This window comes from Chlorocebus sabaeus, chromosome 24 (genome assembly GCF_047675955.1).
Source record: "Chlorocebus sabaeus isolate Y175 chromosome 24, mChlSab1.0.hap1, whole genome shotgun sequence".
Classification (NCBI taxonomy): domain Eukaryota; kingdom Metazoa; phylum Chordata; class Mammalia; order Primates; family Cercopithecidae; genus Chlorocebus; species Chlorocebus sabaeus.
In genome coordinates this window covers 46,559,500-46,581,545 of record NC_132927.1, presented here as the reverse complement: position 1 = coordinate 46,581,545, position 22,046 = coordinate 46,559,500, and the positions used below count along the sequence as shown (strand labels likewise).

General features: G+C 43.8%; 1 protein-coding gene across 2 annotated transcripts in view; it reads left to right on the top strand.

Moving 5' to 3' along the window:
- SLC8A3 (solute carrier family 8 member A3) overlaps nt 1–22,046 on the top strand; it is a 139,401-nt gene that overhangs the window by 2,606 nt on the left and 114,749 nt on the right. For both annotated transcript variants that reach the window (XM_007987143.3, XM_007987138.3), the window contains exon 2: nt 17,173–19,018. In XM_007987143.3, the coding sequence (XP_007985334.3) occupies nt 17,235–19,018 (1,784 nt within the window). In that variant the 5' untranslated portion in view covers nt 17,173–17,234. The remainder of the gene's footprint in view (nt 1–17,172; nt 19,019–22,046) is intronic.

Below are 22,046 nucleotides of genomic sequence, written 5' to 3'. Positions count from 1 at the left end.
GTCAGGCATGTGCTAAGTCCAGAGGCAAATAAAATAGAATGGACCCTTTCCTCATAAACACTCATAATCTGAAGTTATATTTTTGAAGTAATTTAAAGATGCACATTAAATTTATGTATGTGATTAAGTAATGCCAGGCACACCTCTAGACAACAGACTCCACAAAGGGAGGAAACTGTGTCCCGAAGGCCTAGCACTGTGCCTGGCATAGGATAGGTACCCAGTAAATGTTGGTTGAGTGAGTGGAATTGGAGGAATAATTACATTCTTTCCTTCTCTGTTCCTGCTCTTCTGAGCTCTCCTTTACACTGCCACCTACAGCTTCCTGGTAGGAGAAGAGAGAATATGGTTACTGAACTGACCCTGTTAAAACCATTTCCATGCCCTGTGCTCCTCCAAGAGATGGGACCCTAAAGCTGATAGGTTGTCCTCTTCCCCCAGCCCTGCCCTGTGCCTGTGAAGGGTGGTTCCTTTTGCATTCTCTGGGCACAGTTGTTAGTATTGTTTATGGGCACTGATAGTGGGCATGTTCCCCAGCCTTCATGCTTCAGTCATTGCCCATGATCAGGATTTGGGAAGTGTGTCACACATCTGGACTTCTTTTTCAAACTATTGAGATTAGATAAAAAGAAAGGAATAGGCCGGGCGCGGTGGCTCACGCTTGTAATCCCAGCACTTTGGGAGGCCGAGGCAGGTGGATCACTAGTTCAGGAGTTCAAGACCAGCCTGGCCAACATGGTGAAACCCTGTCTCTACTAAAAATACAAAAATTAGCTGGGCATGGTGGCAGGCACCTGTAATCCCAGTTAGTCGGGAGGCTGAGGCAGGAGAATTGCTTAAACCCAGGAGGCGGAGGTTGCAGTGAGCTGAGATCGCGCCACTGCACTCTAGCCTGGGTGACAGAGTGAGACTCTATCTCAAAAAAACAATTAAAAAAAAGGAATAACCCCCTTCACTTAAGCTTGGTTGCTTTGCCTAAGAGATTCAAATATGTGATGAGGCTCAGAAAAACACTGGACTCCAAAAGAAAAAGCATTCGTTTATTCACTCAGCTAGCCATTTATTCAATAAATATTCAACAGCCACCTACTCTGCCAGGCCTGTGCTAAGTAGAGAGGCAAATAAAATAGAATGGCCTCTTTCCTCATAAACACACATTCCAGCAAGGATGACCAACTCGTGAATGGACAATTACTGTGTAAAGTGATTTCTGCCAGTAGAGGGTAAACCCCATGATAATGGAAGCATATAGGAGGAGCACCTCTTCCTAGGGGCTTAATGAGGACTTGTAGGGACAGCTAAGCCCAGAAAGGGAGGATGGGTAGGAGTTAGCTTTGGTGAAAGAAAAGAGGAGAGGAAAGTGGAGGGAGAAAGTGTTATGAGTGAAGGGATTAGTATGTAAAGACCTAACATAGATAAGAGCTCTTCCAAATGACTGAAGACAGAGATTAAAATGCAGGGGAGTTGAGTCTGGAGAAGGCATAGGGGTCAAACCTTGAAGGGCTTGTACTCCATGCTAAGAATTTCCACTGAGTTTCCAGTGCAGGGTTAGGAAAATGTTGACTACTGATTTGAAAAGTCAGACTTGCATTTTAGATAGTGTACTGAAACTGGAACGTAGGAGAGAGAGGGAGGTAAAGAGGAACTGTATAGAAACCCAGGTGTATGGTCCTGGCAGCCTATGAAGGTGAGGGCAGGGGTTTCCTCTTTCTGTTTCAATGCACAGACTGTCACGGGTAGCGACTACTTGGGGCAGTGTCGCATGGGAGGTAAAAAGAATTTACCAAGACAGTTGTAGGTTAAAAAAAAAGTCAGATTTATTAGAGAAAGTATGAGGATAGATTGCAAGGAAGCAACAGGCAGGTCAGCAAGAGAAGAAGGAGCTGACTGCAAGGGGACAAAGGCTTGCTGGGGACTTATAGGATGGGGTTTGTGCTGGAGAGAGCTATGTGCAGTACTGATAATGCCAAGGTTGCAGTGAGTTAACTTGCACTTTTCTATCAGCTGATGGTCTGGTGATAGCTGGGTACAGGAAGATTGTGAGTTATTTGTGCAGGAGGGCTATGTGTCCTGGACCATAAAAAAAGGCAGACTTACAGCTTATCTGCTTTCTCTTTTTGCTTCCCCCTGGTCCTGCCAGCCTGACCTCTTTTCCCTAATTAGGACTGCACACAAACCAGAGATACCCTTCTAGGAAAGCATTTCACTAATTTTCTCTAATGAGATTGGTTTATGTTTGGTTGTTCATTAGTGTTTTGAATGGGCCCTCTAAACTCAACACTGGGCAGATGCCTTAGGGGAAAAGAGAAAGGGCTCCACAGAGTGTAAGACATATTTCCTGGCCAGCTGAACTGCAGAGCAAAGCAAACTCTCAAAGATTTGAGATGGAGAGATCCGTGAAGGCTGAGACAGGCCTGAAGGAGGAGCCTGGAAGGGTAAGAATTTAGGTCCATGGAGACTATAGAGCAAGACATCTAGATAGGAGACTCACATGTGTATGTACATGGGTATTTAAAAATAATATGGTGAGTGAATAAAAGCTAATTCTAGAATCCAGGGTACTTGGATATGGCATACAGAATCACATCTAGTAAGAAGAAAACAGCTCTGTTTCATCTATATATAATTTGGAACAGACCAAATAGCATTTACTGCCTTGATATTTGGAATGACAAATAGGGCTTTCCTAGTTGTGTTCAGGAATGCTGGGTCATGTCGGGACTAGATCTGGAAGTGGGACTAGAAGCTGTGCTCCTGCCATGGCTTCCATGTGATAATTTCCAAATCACTCAACAGGAGAGGACCTCAAAGTCCAAAAGAATGAAACCAAACAGTGTGAGCTTGGTCAGCATTCTTCCTTTGCACCCTGATTTCTCCACTGGGTTCCTCATCCTTCCCTGTCACTAATCTTAGGGTAAAAAACAAACAAACAAACAAAAACAAAATGCTTCATTTCCTGCAGTGCCCAGGAGCTCACCCTTGCCCTACTTTGGTAAACTGCCCCAGTTCCATCTCTTATCTGAAGTGTCTTTCTCCTTCAATACAGAATCCTCTCCCTCCACAAACCCCATCTTAAAAAGAGTATCACTTCTCTAATTCCTTTTCCCCATTATACTCTTTCCCCATCATGCCTTCAACAAACTCTTGAAATTTTGATCATTTGTCCCTATTTTCTCATCATTCATCCACTCACTTCCCACTTTTCTCCACCTTCTCCCCAACTCTCATCCACCAAGGACTTCTCATTCCCCAAAATATAATGACTTATTCCAAATAGCTGCCTGCTGTCCTCCCTCTTTCTTTCTCTGTCTCTCTCCCTCCCTGCATCAGATAATATTGACAATTAGCTCCTTAAGTCTTTCCTCTTTTGACTTCTTTCACACAGAGCTCTGTAGGTCTCACTACCTCTACATGGCCCTTCTTCCACTTCCACTCCAAGATTCTCTCCTCTCTCCCAATTTTTCCTTTCTCCATTATCCCTTGGCAGTCTCCCTGAATGGTTTGTGCTGTTACTGCAGTGTGGATAGCTCCCAGAGTCTGTGACTCTAGCTCTCCAAGCCGGATGTCTTGTTTCTTGTCTTGATTTCCACATGGCTGGAAATATCTCCAACAAGATGTCCTGTTAGCTCCTCCTGAATTTTTACTAACCTGACATCATCTTTGTCCTTAGCAGCTTCTCCTCCTGACTTCCCACTTTCTCTTGATGGCACCAACAAACTTCCAGTCACCCTGACTTGAAACCTCCAAGTTTATCTTTGAACTCATCTCCCTTGTTCCCCAAGTATTGCTTGATGTATTTTATAACCCTGTGCCCCTCTTCTTCATCTCAAACACCACGACTCAAGTGCAGATTTTATCACCTCTTGTATAAAAATAGTAATAATATGTGTGTGTTTACCATCTGTCAGCTACTCTGTTGCAAAGTGCTTTACCTTGATTTTCCCATTTAGTCCTTACCATGGCTGTGCGAAGTAGTTACTATTATTATACTGTAAAAAACAGCTTTCTGCCATCTTCCCAACTTCAACCTTTCCCTCTTTCAGTTCATTTTAATCAGTTACAAGATTCACCTCCTAAAATGCCTTTGTAAACTTACCATTTTTCTGCACAAAAAACTTTGAAGAGCATTCCATTTTTTGCAGTTCATTGTATTCAAGGCCCTGTATGGGCTGGTGTCCCACTCCATATCTAGCTTCACTTTTTACAGTTCCCTTGCCCTTTCTGCCTTTGTGCATTTGTTCACAGTTTACCTTCCCCTAAGACTTCTGCTTGTTCTTCAGTGTTCAATTCAAATGCCTCTTCCTGATGGGGAGGCTTTATGGAGAAGCTGTCCCTTCCTCCTGTGAATTTTAATAACGTGACATCTGTTTTTCATTAGCCCTTTACACTTTCTGAAATGCTTTTTTTTTTTTTTTTTTTTTTTTTGCATGTGGCTTACCATCCCTCCTGGAGCAAGTGCTTTTTCTGTCTCCCACTCTATGTCACTTGATGCCTGAAATACAGTAGGTGTTCAATGAAAAAATGGAGTGAATATACTCCCTCACCCATGAAGCAGGTCAAACAAGGTCAAGAAAGGGGATCTATACTATTTCCAAAAATAAGACAATGGTGGAGTCAAAATTCAAACCAGGGACAGGAAAACGGTGTAACAGAGGAGGCAACGAATTGGTGATGAAAGGTTATGTTCTAATTCTTATCACTTCTGACAACCACAGGTGAGACTCACCTCTGCTCTCTGGGCCTTGGATTCCTTATCCATCAAAAGAATTTGTGTTGGATGTGTTGACTTTTATGCTCCTCCCTGACCTGACAATTCTGTATTCTGTGAGTCTTGTTTCATAGCATACAGATTGTCTACTGCTGAGAATACTTTCAGTGCTGACAGTATCTTTCATTTCAGAAACTTCCAACTGTAACTTGAAACCTCTAGTGTATCTGTTATCACATTGAGTCTATCTAGAGATCAACTTGGCCAGTCAACTCAGCTGTCCAGCCTGTAAGCTGCCCTAAATTGGTTAGAGTGCCCCAAGGGCCCCAGGTTGGCACTCCTCAATGTGCAGTCACCAGTCAGCTCCCACTGCAGTATTCTAGGGCATTCTCAGAATGACTAGTGGTGCTCTAGGCTCCCAAATGTTCCAGACATCCTATCTCAACTCCTGCACTTCTGCCTTTCATAGGGCCCCCAGAAAAGATGTGTTTAGAGCCATGTAGATTCTGCTGAGAGTCTAGTAAAACCACTCTGCTCAGCAGCTTTCCAGATGCTCCACCTACCACAAACATACCATCGTACTCCCTCCCCAGTGAGACAGGAAGAATCCTCTTGAGCCAGTGCCTTTTCGCCCCTGAAAAGAAACTAATAGAGGAATCAACCTCAAGGGGAAATCATTAGGGGAGAGCACATCTGTGAAGACAGTAGCTAGATCTGCTGGGAGTCTGAGGAATCTGCTCCTAGCACCCCCTTGTAACAGGAGGGCCCAGAGCATCCCTAGAGTTGATTATACAAGAGAACTACCCAGACTTGTCTCAGAGAGATGACTTTGACTGCTTGCCAGGTTTTATTTGTTCTTCAGTCAGGCAATGATATGATTTAATTCCATATTTCAACATTTAAAAAATTAAAATAAATTAAATGGCATTAAAATACATCTGGCTTCTGGAGAATAGTATAAGAACTATGTACATAAAGGAGGCTGATCACCAGCATCCCTTGATGGCTTTGCAACAAGGCAGAAGATGTCAGCCTCCCCCATGGGTAACCTCAAAAGATAGAGCCCAGGTGGTTCTCTCTTGGCAACAGGGAAGGGCAGGAACAATGTCTACCTGAGGCTGCCCTGGGTTTCTTGCTCCTCTAACTCCAGCCCTGACTTCCTTTCAGTTGCAGGGGATGCTTTCTCTTGGCCCTTCCCGACATAACACACTCCTTCAGCCTGCTGAAAGGAGACATCTGGCATTCAGAGCACCAAAGTTTGGTTCTGGCTCCATTATTTATTGGCATAGAAACACTCAGCAATAAACTGAGCCCCAATTTCTTCTTCTGTGTGATCATCCTCTCAAGAAGGATTAAATAAGATCCTGTGAGTGAGAAGGTCTTTGTAAACCCCTGGCAAATAGCATTGCTTAATATTTATTGAATGAATGATGCAGTATAAATGCCGATTATCATTATGCCGTACTCTGAAGGAAAAGTGAGGTGCCAATGAGAGGACTGGGACTGGGAGAGGAGGTTGTGTTTAGAATTAGACTCATGACTTTTGTCCAAACATTATGTGGTCCCACTAGTTCTTGAGAATGAACAAAACTATCTGCACTCTGAGGTCATTGGCTTTAACCATAAGGCTTGCCAGGAAGTCTGAAGTCTCTTCCTAGATGCATCTTTCCAGAATCACTTAATGAAAACTCCTGTAGAGTCATTTTGCATCCATTCAACAAATACTTAGTGAGTACTCCCTCTGCCAGCACTAGCCAAGGCACTGGGAGTACTGTGGTGAACAAAAGGGATGAGATTCCTGCTACTATGGAGTATATATTCGATGATAAACTAGTAAACAAGCAAACAAAAACAAGGATGATTTCATCAAGTGCATATGGGCTATAAAGAAAATGAAAAGTGATGTTACAAGAGAGTACTGGAGGGGAAGATTACCTTTAGATAAGATGGGTGGGGGAAAGTCTCTCAGAGAGGGGTATCTACGGCCTGAATGAAACTTAAAAGTGACCTCTGTGGATATTTAGGGTAAGGTTGTTCCAAGTAGAGAGAACAGTAGATGCAAAAGTCCTAAGACACATGCTTGCCTGTTCTAGAAACTTCCAAGTATTTCATCTAGGTTGGGGTGGAGTATGGATGGAGCAAAACAAAATGGTAGGAGATTTGAAAGGTCAGCGAGTTAGAAGCTAGACGAGAAGTCAGTAGGAGGTGGGGTGCCACAGAAAGAGAAAGGATACAAAGAATGGCATGATCTATCTGATTTACATTTTAAAGAGACTTTCTGGCTATTTTGTGGAGCGTAGATTATAAGGGGTGGAACAAGGTTGATAGCTGTTGCAGTAGTCCAGGTGAGAGATGTAATATTAAATATTAAATCTCCAGCAGCTAGAATGGAACGTGACACATATTTGGCACTCAATAAATTTGAGAATGCATCCAGGCAGAAATGATCTTCAAAGAACCTACAACTGTGATGGGCACATCACAGTGCTCGACAAATACTTTCGTTCATGAATCAATGAACAGCATCAGGCTTTCTTGTAGCTACTCTAAATTAACTTGAAGTTAATCTCAATATTTTGGATCTTTTACAAGTAATTCTTATCTTTCTAGCTAGCACTATTTCTTAGGAGCAGTATGTTCCATGGGTTCATTTTTTCCTGTATGAAACTGTGCGGTCATTTGAAACAGATCTGAGATGTCTAACTCCACAACCGTTAGGCAGTGTTCATAAATCCCCAAACCCTTTGCTCACATTTAGATACTGATCTCATATACCTTTCTGTGTGTCACTCCAGAGGGGTGACCAGACCTGCTTCATCAGTGCATCTCCAGAACTTATCACAGTCTGGTCTACTGAATCCACAAATGGTTATTCCCTTGACTAGACTGAGGAACACTCTAAGGCCTCGGTTGGGTTCCATTTGTCCCACAGTTACAGGAAGTCCTAAAGCTAAGAAGATATCTAAGGTGGATGGTTTCGTGTTGATTCCTTCAGCTTCCATTCCTTGGGGCCTGGAGATCTCAGGATCAGGATGAACTTTGCAGGGCCAGTGGAGGAAGGGGCCTGATGTGGTATGGTCCTTGCTAGGCCTCTTCATTCCTCTTCACCGTCATCTTCTGTTTCTATTGGTCTCCAACTTACATGGATTCTCCTTTCAGTGCCTCTGAAATCCAAGCCTTCCCCAGCAGCCCTTCTCCCACTGCCTTCATTCAGGTCTCCATTGCCTCTCACCCCAGTCCTGGGAGAGTCTGGACTGGTCTTCTTGCCTCCAGTCTTGCTCCACTTTCATTCACCTATCCTGTTCCCACACTGTCATCACTCTAGGCTGCCTATCCAAAAGAAAAACATTGATCTTGTCCCTCCTATGACTAAAAACCTTCAGTGTTTCCTTATTGCCTCCAAGAGAATGCCCACATTCCTTGGCCAGGCACACAAGGCCTCTTACCAGCGATTCCTCACTTATCTCCACAGCTTCTCTAAAGTCTTTCAGCCATACTGCTCATCCTTCTGGAAACAGACACTGCTTGTTCAGGCTTCCATGCCCTTTAGCATGGGCTTCCTATGGCCTTTGTTTGAGATGCATTGGCTTCCACCCAGTTAACTCCTGTTCATTCATTAAATCCTAGATCTAATGTTAGCTGGTTCATGCAGCCGGCCCCAGTGATCCCAGGCAGTGCTATACCTTCCTTTCTTGTGATCTCTTGGCACGTTGCACATGCTTCTAAATCTGGTACTTGTTTCATTGTAATTATTTGGTTTTCTGTCAGTGTTCTCCAGTGAAGTGTGTGCTTCTCTAGAGGGATTATATTTTATTCATATTACTCAAATTCAGAAAACCGTGCTCACAGCATCCCTGACAGATGGTTCTCCAGCCTCCAATTTGAACACTGCCAAAGATGGGAGAAATCACTGGATATTATCCCTTCTATTTTTGCACATTCATTCGATGTACTCATTCATTCAATAAATATATACTGAGCATCTACAATATGCCAGGCACTGATTTAGGCACTGGGGATACAGAAATATCAGATAAAAATTTCTACCCTCTTGGAACTTATAGTCTAACTTTTTTGAGTGTGTGGGAAAAAAATGAGTTTGGAACAAATTAACCTTCTCAGCATAATTCAGTGAAAGTCAGCCTGTGACACGTAAGCTGGGTTTCATACAAATGCATGCATGCATGCATGAATGAATAAATGAGTAAGCGAGTGAATGAACAAAGAGGCCATGAGGAAGTGTGAAGAAGTAGACCTAAGCTATTATCACTGAAAGAAAAAATAATTAGAAATAAAACTTGCTGAAAATGGATGAATAGTATCATTTTCCTACAAAGACAAGGGAATTATGGATCTTTTATATTTCATCAGTACAAGTATAAACCAAGTAGACAGCAAGTTTAGGGAAAGACAAAGGGAAAATCTGCTTATGTGGGTAGAGAATTGATGCTGACTATTCTTGGCAAGGTATGAAAGGAAGTGAGATTTCAAGAAGGTGAGATGTTTGTCCAGAGCATAGAAATCTCTTGTGGTACCCATTTGTGAGTCAGCGCGTAATCTGCTGTAAGTCCTTCTCCCAGTCCAAAGAAAGTCTCTAATGGCTGGAATTTCTGGGATGCAAATGTCATAGTCAGGTGAGGTTCCTTCTCTTCTCTCCCAGGATTTTCAACCTTGTCTGTATCTTAAAATCAACTAAGGAACTTTTCAAAAACATAAATATTTAGGCTCCTCTTCCAGAGAGTTCAAAACTTAGGTCTGGAGTAGGATCCAGATGTCTGTATTTTTTAGAACTCCATGATTATTCAGATGTACAGCCATCTCTAGAATGTGATCCTGGTTCCATCACTGTCTCCAACTGGAGGTTGACTTAAATGCAGATGTAGATCCGGCCATGGGAAAAACAAAACTTAAATTAAGCTGAGCTAAGCCCTCTCTCTTCCTAGCTTTCTGGCCCACTCTCAGTGTTTGTAACTCCCCAGATCTGTCAAGGATTTGCAGAGAGCAAAGTCCTCTGGTTTACACAAGTCTAGCACATTTCAGGCATGTTTGAATCATAGAATTTTAGAGGCAGGGAGGGTATCAGAGATCAAGTTCAACCTCTTAGTCCTATCAATAGAGTTTCACAGAGTGTGACGATTCATTGTTACAAACAAAAAAGCTTCCCTTTTGGGAGGCTGAGGTGGGTGGATCACTTGAGGTCAGGAGTTCGAGACCAGCTTGGCCAACATGGTAAAACCATGCCTCTACTAAAAATACGAAAATTAGCCGGGTGTGGTGGTGCACACCTGTCATCCCAACTACTTGGGAGGCTGAGGCAGGAGAATCACTTGATCCTGGGAGGCAGAGGTTGCAGTGAGCCGAGATTGTGCCACTGTACTCCAGCCTGGCCGACAGAGTGAGACTCCTTCTCAAAAAAAAAAAGCTTCCCTATATTGAGTTGAAATTTTTCATAGGGCTTCCAGAAGAGTGTGGAAGATGGATAGGTAAACAGATACGCCCAGTACAGTGTGATAAGTGCTTCATGGGTGACCAAAGTGTTAGAAGAACCTAAGAGAATAAATGACTCACTTTACAATTAGAGGAAGACACATTTTCAGGGAAGGCTTCCCAGAAGACACAGAACTTTCTGGAGCCTGAAGTTCTTGACCTAAGGGATCTTGATTCCTAGCCTACTCTTCCACCATCCCTTTCATCCCCTGGAGCTTAAAAGCAGACTTTAGCATTTGACATACCAAGTTTCATAGCCCCTCTTTCTACTTGGTCAGCTAATGGAGCTTGGGTAAATTATGAATCTTTGAGGCCCCTGTCTCCTCTTTTCTAAAACAGATAACAAGACATGTCTTATGGTGGGGTTGTGAGGTGTTAAATAACAGATATAAAAGTGCCTAGAGCAGTGTGGCTATAGAGTAGCTGCCTGATAAATATATATGATCATTACTGTCATCACTTTTTAAAAGTCCTTGGTCCATATAAAGCATGAGGAGATGGAGGCCTGCTGATGCCCTGGTCTGTCTAGGAAGCTTTCTTTTCTCTTCTTGCGTAGTAGTACTTGGGAGAATGTCAGCAGGGTTACATGAAACTGTCAGATGGTTCGGAAGTCATTAAAGGTCTGAGAAACTTCAGAGAAGGCAAAATATGACAATTGCCTGAGATCAGAGAAGCAAGAACAGTATAATATTATCTCACATATGACTGCAACATTCTCTACATTAAAAGCCCTGCTGTGCTGCAGCCACTGCCCACACAGGTTGAGGCAGCTGTAGAGCCACCAACCTGAGCGCTTAGAGCAGCAGAAGAAAATCATATTACTTTTCAAGACATAGTTGTAATCAATTATTACAATAATTACTTGTTTATCTCCACCCCTCATCAGAAAATAAACTCTCAGAGGTTGGAGAAGTGGTTCATGGCTGTACCTGCAATTGTTAGCAAAGCGTTTGGCCTTAATGGGAAAAAAAATGGATTTGGTCGAAGGGGCTTTTGGTAAATCCAGAATGTAGGCTCTCCTTGACTTTTCCCTGGTCCCCGCTTCCTACCACCCCCTTCCTAGCTTATTCTCTTATCCTCTGAGGTCTCTCTGGGAGTCTAAATTCCACACCTGGTTTTCACGTGGCTCTGGGCCCACCTAAAATAAATGTGTCCCTTCACTTTTTTCCTTTCCTGTCATCAAAGCATGTTCGACTGGAAGGAACTATAGTGATCATCTAACCCGGAAGGAACTATAGCGATCATCTAACCAAACCTGCATTTTATGGATGAGGAAGCTGCTGCCCTAAGACAGCCACTGACTTCCCAAGGTCTCGCACCTCATTGAGCAAGGCTGGAAAGGAAGTTCTTGTCCATTTTCAAATCCAGGGCTTTACCATGGATCCACTCTGCCTGTATGTAGAGCTTCCAAGCTTGTTGGGGGCCTCCACATCTAGAAAGACTCAGCCTGCCCTCCTTGAGCCTTTGCTCAAAGAGGCCCTCAAACCTAGGGTATGTGCCAAGCACAGTGGTAACACCATGTGTCCTGGAGGTAGACTGCCAGAACTCAAATGCTTATCTTTGTTTACTAACTGGGGTCTTGGGGAAATTCCCTAACCTCTACGAGTTGCAATTTGCCATCTCTAAAACAGGTGTGGTGATAATATCACCTCTTTCACTGTGAAGATTCAAAACATTAATAATGCAAGAAAAACATTTAATATCATTATATTTTCCTCCTTGGATACAAGTTCCAGTTGTGGCAATCAAGCTACCTAAGCAGCGGAGGTCACATCTTTCCCACTCTTGAGAGAGTCAGAAACTTCGTTCCTGTGGCTCTCGAGGAGTATTGCCGAGGACAAGACTGCACTGACTTCCGCCCACTGGAGGCAGAGGAAGTGCAGGAGAATAGGCAGTGTGCTTGGGCTCGGTTGACACATCAGAGCCAGTGCAGCCTGGCTGGACCTAAAACTTTAATGTAAATTGGCTATGACACCTGTGCAGGGGCCCAGATTTAGAAGCAGAGAGGTACAACTCTACCCAGGCTGGTGACATGCCCGGAGCAGTGTTCCCATTGAAGAAAGTGGAGGGCATAGCAGGAGGGATAATTTGCTCAGTCTGTCCTGGTGGCACTGTTTTATTAATGATCTGGAAGAGCGGAGGAACAGTGACTTTAATTAAATTTGCCAGTGATATTAAAAGATGTCAGGAGCCACTGCTGAGGACACAGACACCTTGCAGATGGCCTCAGGGGCATTAGGAAGATGATCTGGGAAAGAGATGAGAGGCTGGGGGCTGAGCCAGGGCATCAGTTTGGCTGAAAGAGGGGAATGTGACAGGAGGACAGACAGTCATCATGAGCAGAATCTACCTAGGCCCACCGTGCTTGTCTGTATCTGTTCAGTTTGCAATAGAGTTCTGTCTGACCTTCCTGCTCATGTCTTGCCCCCTTACTGCTGTCCTAAACCCTTAGGTGAAATTGGTATTTCTGAAAGACAAATCATACCATGTCATTCTTTGGTTTACAACCCTATCATTGGCTTTTCATTGCCCTTAGAATAAAACCTCGTCTTCTCTGCCTGGCATCTAAAGCTTGCCATGAGTGAAGTTTTCCCTACTGTCTAGCCTCATCTACTGGGCCTCCTGCCTCATGCTGCATGTCTTGTAATCCCATGCCCACAGCAGCCTTTTCCATCATGTTTCCATGTCTTTGCCTTTGCCTGGGCTGTTCTTTTTGACTCGAATGCCCTTCCCAGTTTCCTTTTTTTTTTTTTTTTTGACTAAAGCTCACTCATGCTTGAAGTCTCATTTCAGGGATCACCTCCTTCAGAACGCCTCCCTGAATCCCCAGGCTGGCTCAGTGCCCTCTTCACATTCCCATAGCATTCTGCCCTACCTCCTCTTTTTACAATAAAAGTGTCTATTTGTACATCTGTATACCTCTGCTAGATTGTACCTTTAAGGGCAAACGCGGTGTCTCTCTTTTTTTTTTTTTCCATTTAATCCACCAGCGTCTAATACCAGGTCTAGCAGATCACAGACTTTTGTCAATGTTTGTCAAACAGAACTGATGGGAAGGAGAATATTTGTTGGGAGGCTGCAGCAGGCAGCCAGAACAACCCCAGTAAGCCTGGGAACTAGGCATTGAAATGGCAAGTTTCTCCTCTGAACAGGTGTGGGACAGTCATCTTACTTGTAAGTCCACATCAGACTAGAAACTGATTGGAGGCCATGGATGTCCTACAACAAAGTGGTACAGCTTAGTAGAATGGGATGGTTAAAACCATACTTTATGTCATCTGTCTGTGAGTTCTGGTTCTATTTCCTTTGTACTTCAAATAAATGACTTAGCTAAGACTCAGTTTCCCAAAATATAAAATAGGTATAAAAATATTACTAACCTCATAGGGTTGCTATGAAAATTAAATGAAAAAGCACTCAGCATTATGCACACAATAAACACTTGTAGATGCTAGTTACTGTTATTAATAACCTTATGATTTGGGGTGGTCCTAGGGGGTGAAGGGTCTCAAGTTGAGTCATATCCCTGAGTATGCCTCGGGGTTAATAGCCTTCTGGAACCACAGAAGATCAGCTGGGTCTCTAAAGGGTTGAACTGGACCCCCAGGATGTTGGAATCTATCTCAGTTGGTGTCTGGGCCAGGGGCAATTGCATAAAAAATGACCACTGGCTTGGTCATTAGAGATTTTCCTGCTTTCTCTAACATCTCAGCCAGAAACCATTTCCTAGCAGGGCTGCAGAGAGGAACTGGGCATTCACAGGGCATTTTCCACCTTCAACTTCAAAAACTTGTTGCATGCATTTACTAGCCATCTCACCTCCTTGCCTTCTTTTCTTTTTCTTTTTGTTTTTGAGATGGAGTTTCACTGTTGTTACCCAAGCTGGAGTGTAATGGTGCGATCTTGGCTCACTGCAACCTCGGCCTCCCGAGTTCAAGCCATTCTCTTGCCTCAGCCTCCTAAGTAGCTGGGATTACAGGCGTGCACCACCACGCCCAGCTAATTTTGTATTTTTAGTAGAGACGGGGTTTCACCATGTTGGTCAGGCTGACCTGGAACTCCTGACCTCAAGTGATCCACCTGCCTCAACCTCCCAAAGTGCTGGGATTACAGGTGTGAGCCACAGCGCCTAGCCTTGCCTTGTTTTCCTTAATCTTTTCCTTCAGTTCATTTATTTTCTCATGGAATAGTCTTTTTAAACTGGCCTCTGATTCTGATCATATGATAGCACTTTCCCCAGAAAAACCTGTTGCCACAGAGTGTCTACAGGGCCAAAGGAGAACAAGGACTGTCATCCTCCTTAATTCTCCTGGTCCATAAGATAAATAGGACTCCAAGTCCCCTGTTCAACAGGATGATTCTACCATCCCAATGTTCCATGTCCTTTTACTCTGGAAGACCAGCTCTCTTCCCTCCCCTATGGATACTCACCCTCTTGGGATTGGTTGGCTCTCACAGCAGCCACCCCCTGTCATTGGGTTGGCGCTTGATGAAAGAGCTGCTCAGCTGTGCCTACCATCTGTCGTCACTGCATGGGGCTCATTGGAATCCACAAAGTGTCAGGGTTTTCAGAGGTCAAAGTAAGGAGCCAAGATCCTTTTCTCTCCACATTTCTCTGGGGTGGGTGAGTGTCAAACCTCTGAATGAAAGACTCTGTGCACATCATTGATGACAAGAGCTTTCTTAAGCTTTGAAGATGGATGCTGAACACCTTCAACCACTCTATTCCTCCACAGTCATCCTCATAACCTCTTCTCCTCTGAGTAAGGTCAAAGAGGCAGAGGCCCCCAGCACCTGTTGAGATGCCCCCCGCACCTAGACTAATGGGGAATGTGGGCTTCAGCACTTGGCTGCCACTCTAGGGATTAAACCAAGTTCACCCTCAGCCCTTTGGGAAGGAGGTCTTCATGGGGACAATATGTACCCTGATGTTTTGTGTCCCGAAGAGAATTTCTCTTTGAGAACAGGCTTTGGGAATTTAAAGAGGTCCTACATAGCCTCTAAAATCCAGTCAGGATTTGTATATGAAATGTATATGTATTTGCAAAGCAAATGGCTATAATTCAGATAAAAAATAAAGAAGGCTGATATCTGAGGAAGCTTCCTTGGTGACTACATTTATTCATTCCGAAAACATACAGTTACTGAGAACCTACTAACCACTCAGGATACCATGATAAACAGAAGAGACACAGTCTTTGCTCTTATGTCATTCACTGTTTAATGGATGAGATCTAAAGCATTATTAAGGGTGGGGAGTGCAAAGAAGAAACCCTCATTTCATAGATGAATGAGAATAATGGCATGTACAAAGGTCCTGGGGTGGACAGTCACTTGGTATAATCCAGGAGTGAAATGAAGGCCATTGTTGTTGAAATGTAATAAGGGAGAGAGTGATGGGATGAAGGGGGATGAGTGGGAAGGAATGAGTTCATGCAAGGCTTTGAAGGTCATGCGTAAGAACCTGATCTTTATATCAAGAGCAAGAAAAGACTACTAAAGCACTTCAAATAGGGGAGTGATTTGCTTAAGTCTGTTTGTTTGTTTGTTTGTTTTTAAAAAAAGATTACAGTGGCTATATGAGGAAAGTGGAATCGAGAACTAGCAAGTGTTGGAGTGGTGAGCTCCATTAGGAGGCTACTGAAGTAGATTCATGAGGTAAGGAGTGATGGTGGCCTGGGCTGGGATGATGGTGGTAGAAATGGAGGAAGAGTTGAGAGGATTTAGTGATTAGATAAGGGAGAGAAGAGAGATGAAGCCTTGCAGACTAACACCTGCTTTCTAGCATGAGTAACTGGGTGGCTGAAAATGCTATTTTCTGAGCTGGGAAACAGGAGAAAAAGGAGCATATATGGGGGATGAAGACTTTGAATCTTTAAGGTGCTGTACAAATTCAAATCAGCTTTCCTTTATTACCAAGGGTACCCTACACAGTTGTAGCAGAGGGAGAAAGATCCCCCCCCCTTTTTTAGCTATTGCATGGTTATTTTCATTCTCATTCCACCCAAATGAGGCAGTGAGTGGTAAGATGAGTATGTAATAGTTTCAACTGCATTTCTTCCCATTCTTCTCAGCTCTAACTCACCTTTTAGTGGTTTGAGGCCAGTAGATGAGGCTACATATCACCCCCAAAATCTTGTCTCCAGTTTAACAAAACTTATCTGAGAGACATTTGCATGTTTTATTAATAATGATTTTTGCCACTTGTTCCTTTTCATGTTTGGGTTTGAAATTTGAGTGAAATTTGAATGATCATCTTCCTGTTACTGCCTGCTTAAACTGCTCATAAGCAGGTTTTACTGGAGGGCTCAGAGCTGCTGTGAACTTGGTCTTGGGCACACCTTACAGGGCCTCTGTTTGGCTATGGGTGGGTGGCATTCACTATGAATCAACTCTTTAGATTTCCCAAGCTATCTCAGAATTATAGCTTGCCTCCAGAAGTCTTGCATTCGGGGAGGAAGTTTCTTTCCAAGGGAGTTCAGTTATATGCAGAGCAAGGTTTTCCATTTTTCGGGGACTAGTCCATGAAAATTCAATTCAATATACTCTTGCAAACCTATGTTATCCAAGATTCTTGAGTATAATGACAACAGGGTAAGGAAGTCCGAACACCCCAGAAACAGTATAAATGGGGATGAAGATTCAGGTTATACATTGCCTATTTTAAGTTGCTTCTTGATAACTCTCACAGGTAATAGAGGTTTGGGAGACAGGACTTGAAGGATATTGCTGCATTTCCGTCCCCAATATTCCCAGCTATTTCAAGCCATTTTTCAATGGAGTCTCCACCAGATGGTTTGGAGGACAGAGCAGTTATTTGTGCCTCCCATTGACATCTATTTTTCCAAGTGAGAGACTGCCCCATATGTTAGTGCAATATGTCACTGGAGGTGAAGCATCAGTTGTATTGGTGGGAAACTGCCGTTTGCTGTCCCTTTTTTCCTCATGCCTTTTCCTGCCTCTCTGATCTTTTCTAGGTCTCTGGCCTATCAGGAGGACGATTGGTGCTGCAATAGAAGCCAGTGGCTAAGTCTCGTGTATGGCGTGGTTAAGGTTGCAGCCTCTCACCTCTGCCTTCCTCCATTTTGGCCTGGTTACCTTTGTACTCTTCTTGAATGGTCTTCGAGCAGAGGCTGGTGGCTCAGGGGATGTGCCAAGCACAGGGCAGAACAATGAGTCCTGTTCAGGGTCATCGGACTGCAAGGAGGGTGTCATCCTGCCAATCTGGTACCCGGAGAACCCTTCCCTTGGGGACAAGATTGCCAGGGTCATTGTCTATTTTGTGGCCCTGATATACATGTTCCTGGGGGTGTCCATCATTGCTGACCGCTTCATGGCATCTATTGAAGTCATCACCTCTCAAGAGAGAGAGGTGACAATTAAAAAACCCAGTGGAGAAACCAGCACAACCACTATTCGGGTCTGGAATGAAACTGTCTCCAACCTGACCCTTATGGCCCTGGGTTCCTCTGCTCCTGAGATACTCCTCTCTTTAATTGAGGTGTGTGGTCATGGGTTCATTGCTGGTGATCTGGGACCTTCTACCATTGTAGGGAGTGCAGCCTTCAACATGTTCATCATCATAGGCATCTGTGTCTACGTGATCCCAGACGGAGAGACTCGCAAGATCAAGCACCTACGAGTCTTCTTCATCACTGCTGCTTGGAGTATCTTTGCCTACATCTGGCTCTACATGATTCTGGCAGTCTTCTCCCCTGGTGTGGTCCAGGTTTGGGAGGGCCTCCTCACTCTCTTCTTCTTTCCAGTGTGTGTCCTTCTGGCCTGGGTGGCAGATAAACGACTGCTCTTCTACAAATACATGCACAAAAAGTACCGCACAGATAAACACCGAGGAATTATCATAGAGACAGAGGGTGACCACCCTAAGGGCATTGAGATGGATGGGAAAATGATGAATTCCCATTTTCTAGATGGGAACCTGGTGCCCCTGGAAGGGAAGGAAGTGGATGAGTCCCGCAGAGAGATGATCCGGATTCTCAAGGATCTGAAGCAAAAACACCCAGAGAAGGACTTAGATCAGCTGGTGGAGATGGCCAATTACTATGCTCTTTCCCACCAACAGAAGAGCCGCGCCTTCTACCGGATCCAAGCCACCCGTATGATGACTGGTGCAGGCAATATCCTGAAGAAACATGCAGCAGAACAAGCCAAGAAGGCCTCCAGCATGAGCGAGGTGCATACCGATGAGCCTGAGGACTTTATTTCCAAGGTCTTCTTTGACCCGTGTTCTTACCAGTGCCTGGAGAACTGTGGGGCTGTACTCCTGACAGTCGTGAGGAAAGGGGGAGACATGTCAAAGACCATGTATGTGGACTACAAAACAGAGGATGGTTCTGCCAATGCAGGGGCTGACTATGAGTTCACAGAGGGCACGGTGGTTTTGAAGCCAGGAGAGACCCAGAAGGAGTTCTCTGTAGGCATTATTGATGATGACATTTTTGAGGAGGATGAACACTTCTTTGTAAGGTTGAGCAATGTCCGCATAGAGGAGGAGCAGCCAGAGGAGGGGATGCCTCCAGCAATATTCAACAGTCTTCCCTTGCCTCGGGCTGTCCTAGCCTCCCCTTGTGTGGCCACAGTTACTATCTTGGATGACGACCATGCAGGCATCTTCACTTTTGAATGTGATACTATTCATGTCAGTGAAAGTATTGGTGTTATGGAAGTCAAGGTTCTGCGGACATCAGGTGCCCGGGGTACAGTCATCGTCCCCTTTAGGACAGTAGAAGGGACAGCCAAGGGTGGCGGTGAGGACTTTGAAGACACATATGGGGAGTTGGAATTCAAGAATGATGAAACTGTGTAAGTAACCTTCCTGTATTTTGCCCCTCCCCGACCCCATCTTTTGCCATCTCTTTCTGTCCTTCAGTACTGCACTTTACAACGTTTCCTTGTGTTTGTGTTAATGTCAAACTTTGGTTCCATCACAGGTATGCAGGATCAGCAGACACCACTGGACAGGTTCTGCTTCCAAACTCTTCTTCAGTTTTCTCACTTTAAATTGTTTCTGGGCAAGGAATCCTGTGACAAGAGCTAAGGACACAGAACATTTTGTTCTCTGAAACACAAAATGATGGCTGGTGGAGCTGTGGGATGTCAGAAGTTTCATGATATCAGATTTTGGAGAATTCTTGTGACTAAGAAGGACTAGAGAACTGCTTGGGCCTCTTCTTCCTCCCTTCCTCATATGAAGGGTGTCTATGAGCTTTGAAACCAATCCTTTCCATTCTGGGCAGCAATAGCCCAATCAGAACATTCTCAAGAAAACAACTGGCATTGGCTTTGTTCCCTGGTACTATATTGCCAGTCTCACTGTATAACCAGATTCCAGGCACATCTTTAATTTTGAAATTGAAAAATTGATAGAAATTTGGCGATCTTTTTAAATGCCCATAGACTATTTTATGGTGTGAGGCTTGCCCAGGTTTGTTGAATTGAGTCAGTATGGCTTGGATACTGGAAAGTATCTTGGAGAAGCAGAGCTCCCAGGGCAGTGGCCACTTGTCTTTAGTCACAGGTCTAAGCTCCAAAATCTGGTGAAGCACTGAAGGAGAAACATCCTAGGAATTGTGGGAGAAAATATATCTTCTGTGTGGTCATCTCTTTTCACAGTCTAGGACTCTCCTGAAATACCTCTTCTTGGGTTACTGCCCTATTCTGCCCTTCAGAAACTGGGTGTTACCCTTCTGTCACCTCTATTACCCTAAGGCCTCTGCCCATTGAACCCTCTTGCAAATTGGATATTCTGTCCTTTTTTCAGTTGGATAGCTTTAAAAGGGAAAGCAGAATGACTTTTCTCAGGATTTGTAGCTTATGAGAAAGTAGACTTTCCAGGGTGGCCTAGAAGGGTGGAGATGAGAAACAGAACTGCCTCTGAATGACTGCACATATCCACAAGTAATAAGCAGTGGCAGGAGATGATGTGAAGAGTAAAAGGAGCATATAGGAAGTTGTGGTGGGGGGTGTCCAATGTTTCAAGAACCTGCTCATTATACCTTCAGTGGGAAATGAAGCCATATAACCTCCAGAAGAGGAGGAGGAAGGAACTCATGGAAAAGTGGGAAGCCATAGAAGCTAGGGAGAGGTGTCCTAGGAGTGCTTCTGCCCAGGTCCAGCTATGAGACAGAGCTCAAAAAGAGCTGGGCACTGCTGACGACAGAGCTGAGTGACCCGGGGGACCTTGCCCCTGTTCTTACTCAATCCCTTCCTAATAATGTGACTTGGGGCAGGTCATTTAGTGGGTCTGGAACTAAACTTTCTCATATGCAAACTGGGAATAACAATACTTTCCTTGCCTGGAGGCAAGGTCAGTCCTTTTTGCAGTTCCTTCCAGCTCTAAGATTTTCTGAACCATAGACATAAGCACTCAGCATAGGTCATATTTGCATTCGCCAAGAATGTATCAGGGGATATTGTCTCCTGAAGGGAAATGGCCATTGACAAATTGATTTATTAGAGCTCTGTTTAGTCATTTTGCTGGGAAGGATAATCATTTGTTAATGTAAGTAGAAACCTGTGCCTTCCGGAGAATACTATCCATTTGTATGTACTCTGGGGAGAGTGTTTATACATACAAGTGAAGGACAGGGCTTCACTGGGAAAACAAACTCCATAGAATTTCACACAATTATGGCGATGTCAGTGTGGAAGAAGATATGGTAAGGCATTAAATGACATTAAGACCACAAAATTTGCCATAATTTGACAGACTTGTGGTTCTTCTGATTCAGAACTCTTTCTACCCATGACACGGATAGGTCGTTTTTCAGAGATCAGAGGCTTAATTCATTCTATTAATTTCTTCATTCGATTAATAATCAATTATGCACCTAGGATCTCTGAATATGACTAAACCTTCCTCAAACTCATTTGCGTTTTCAGTTTGTATAATATCTTGGTGTAAATGAGCCTTGCAAATTATCACTTCTGGGTGATACTCGCTCTAAAGGTATGTCAACCTCCAAAAGTTTGAGATTCTGGTCTAGATATTCTAGGGTTTGGTAAACAAATCTATGTTCGCATCCGTCCCTTTTCATTTATTTTTTAGACTTCATTCATTGCAGAATAATGAGTCCAAAACCTGTTCATCTGTTCTCACATGGCACCCCATTCTTGATACTTTAAATTGCAATTTTACAACTAGAGGTAGTATTATGGAGCAGAAAAATCGTGGGCTCTAAGTACTCTGGGTTAGGATTCTGGCTCCACTACTGATTTAACAATGTAGTTTGGGGAAATTTTATTAACCGATGAAATTATTTCCTCTTTGGCAAAATGGGGACAATAATATCTCTCTTGCAGGGCCATTAAGATGATTCAAGGTATTGTATGCAGTGTACCTGGTACATGGTATATGCTCAGGAAACAAGACTCTTCATAGTAATATTGATAAATGAACAATACTCTTCAGAAGACACTGTTGAGTTGTTTAGGTTACTTGGCTCTTTGTATGACCCTAAGTAATGAGCATGCCAGTTTGGGGTTACTATGAAGAGTACTTACCTAAACTCATAAAATATCAGAGCTAGAAAGGACCTTAGAATATCTTCTGCAGTCATGCTTCTTAAATTTCAGTGTGTTGCTCAATCATCCAGGGATCTCACTGAAGGGCAGATTAGGATCCAGGAGGTCTAGGGGAGGGATTGAGATGCCGCATTTCTAACAAGCTCTGGATGCTGCCGGCCCTTTCACCCCAACTTGGAGGTGAAAGATTCTAACGCTCTTGACCAAATCAGGAGACCCAGCAAAGAGGTGGTTTTTCAAACAACTTGCTTAATTGGATAATGATTGTTTGCTCTTTAATTCCAACTTTCAATCCCAACTTAGCAAG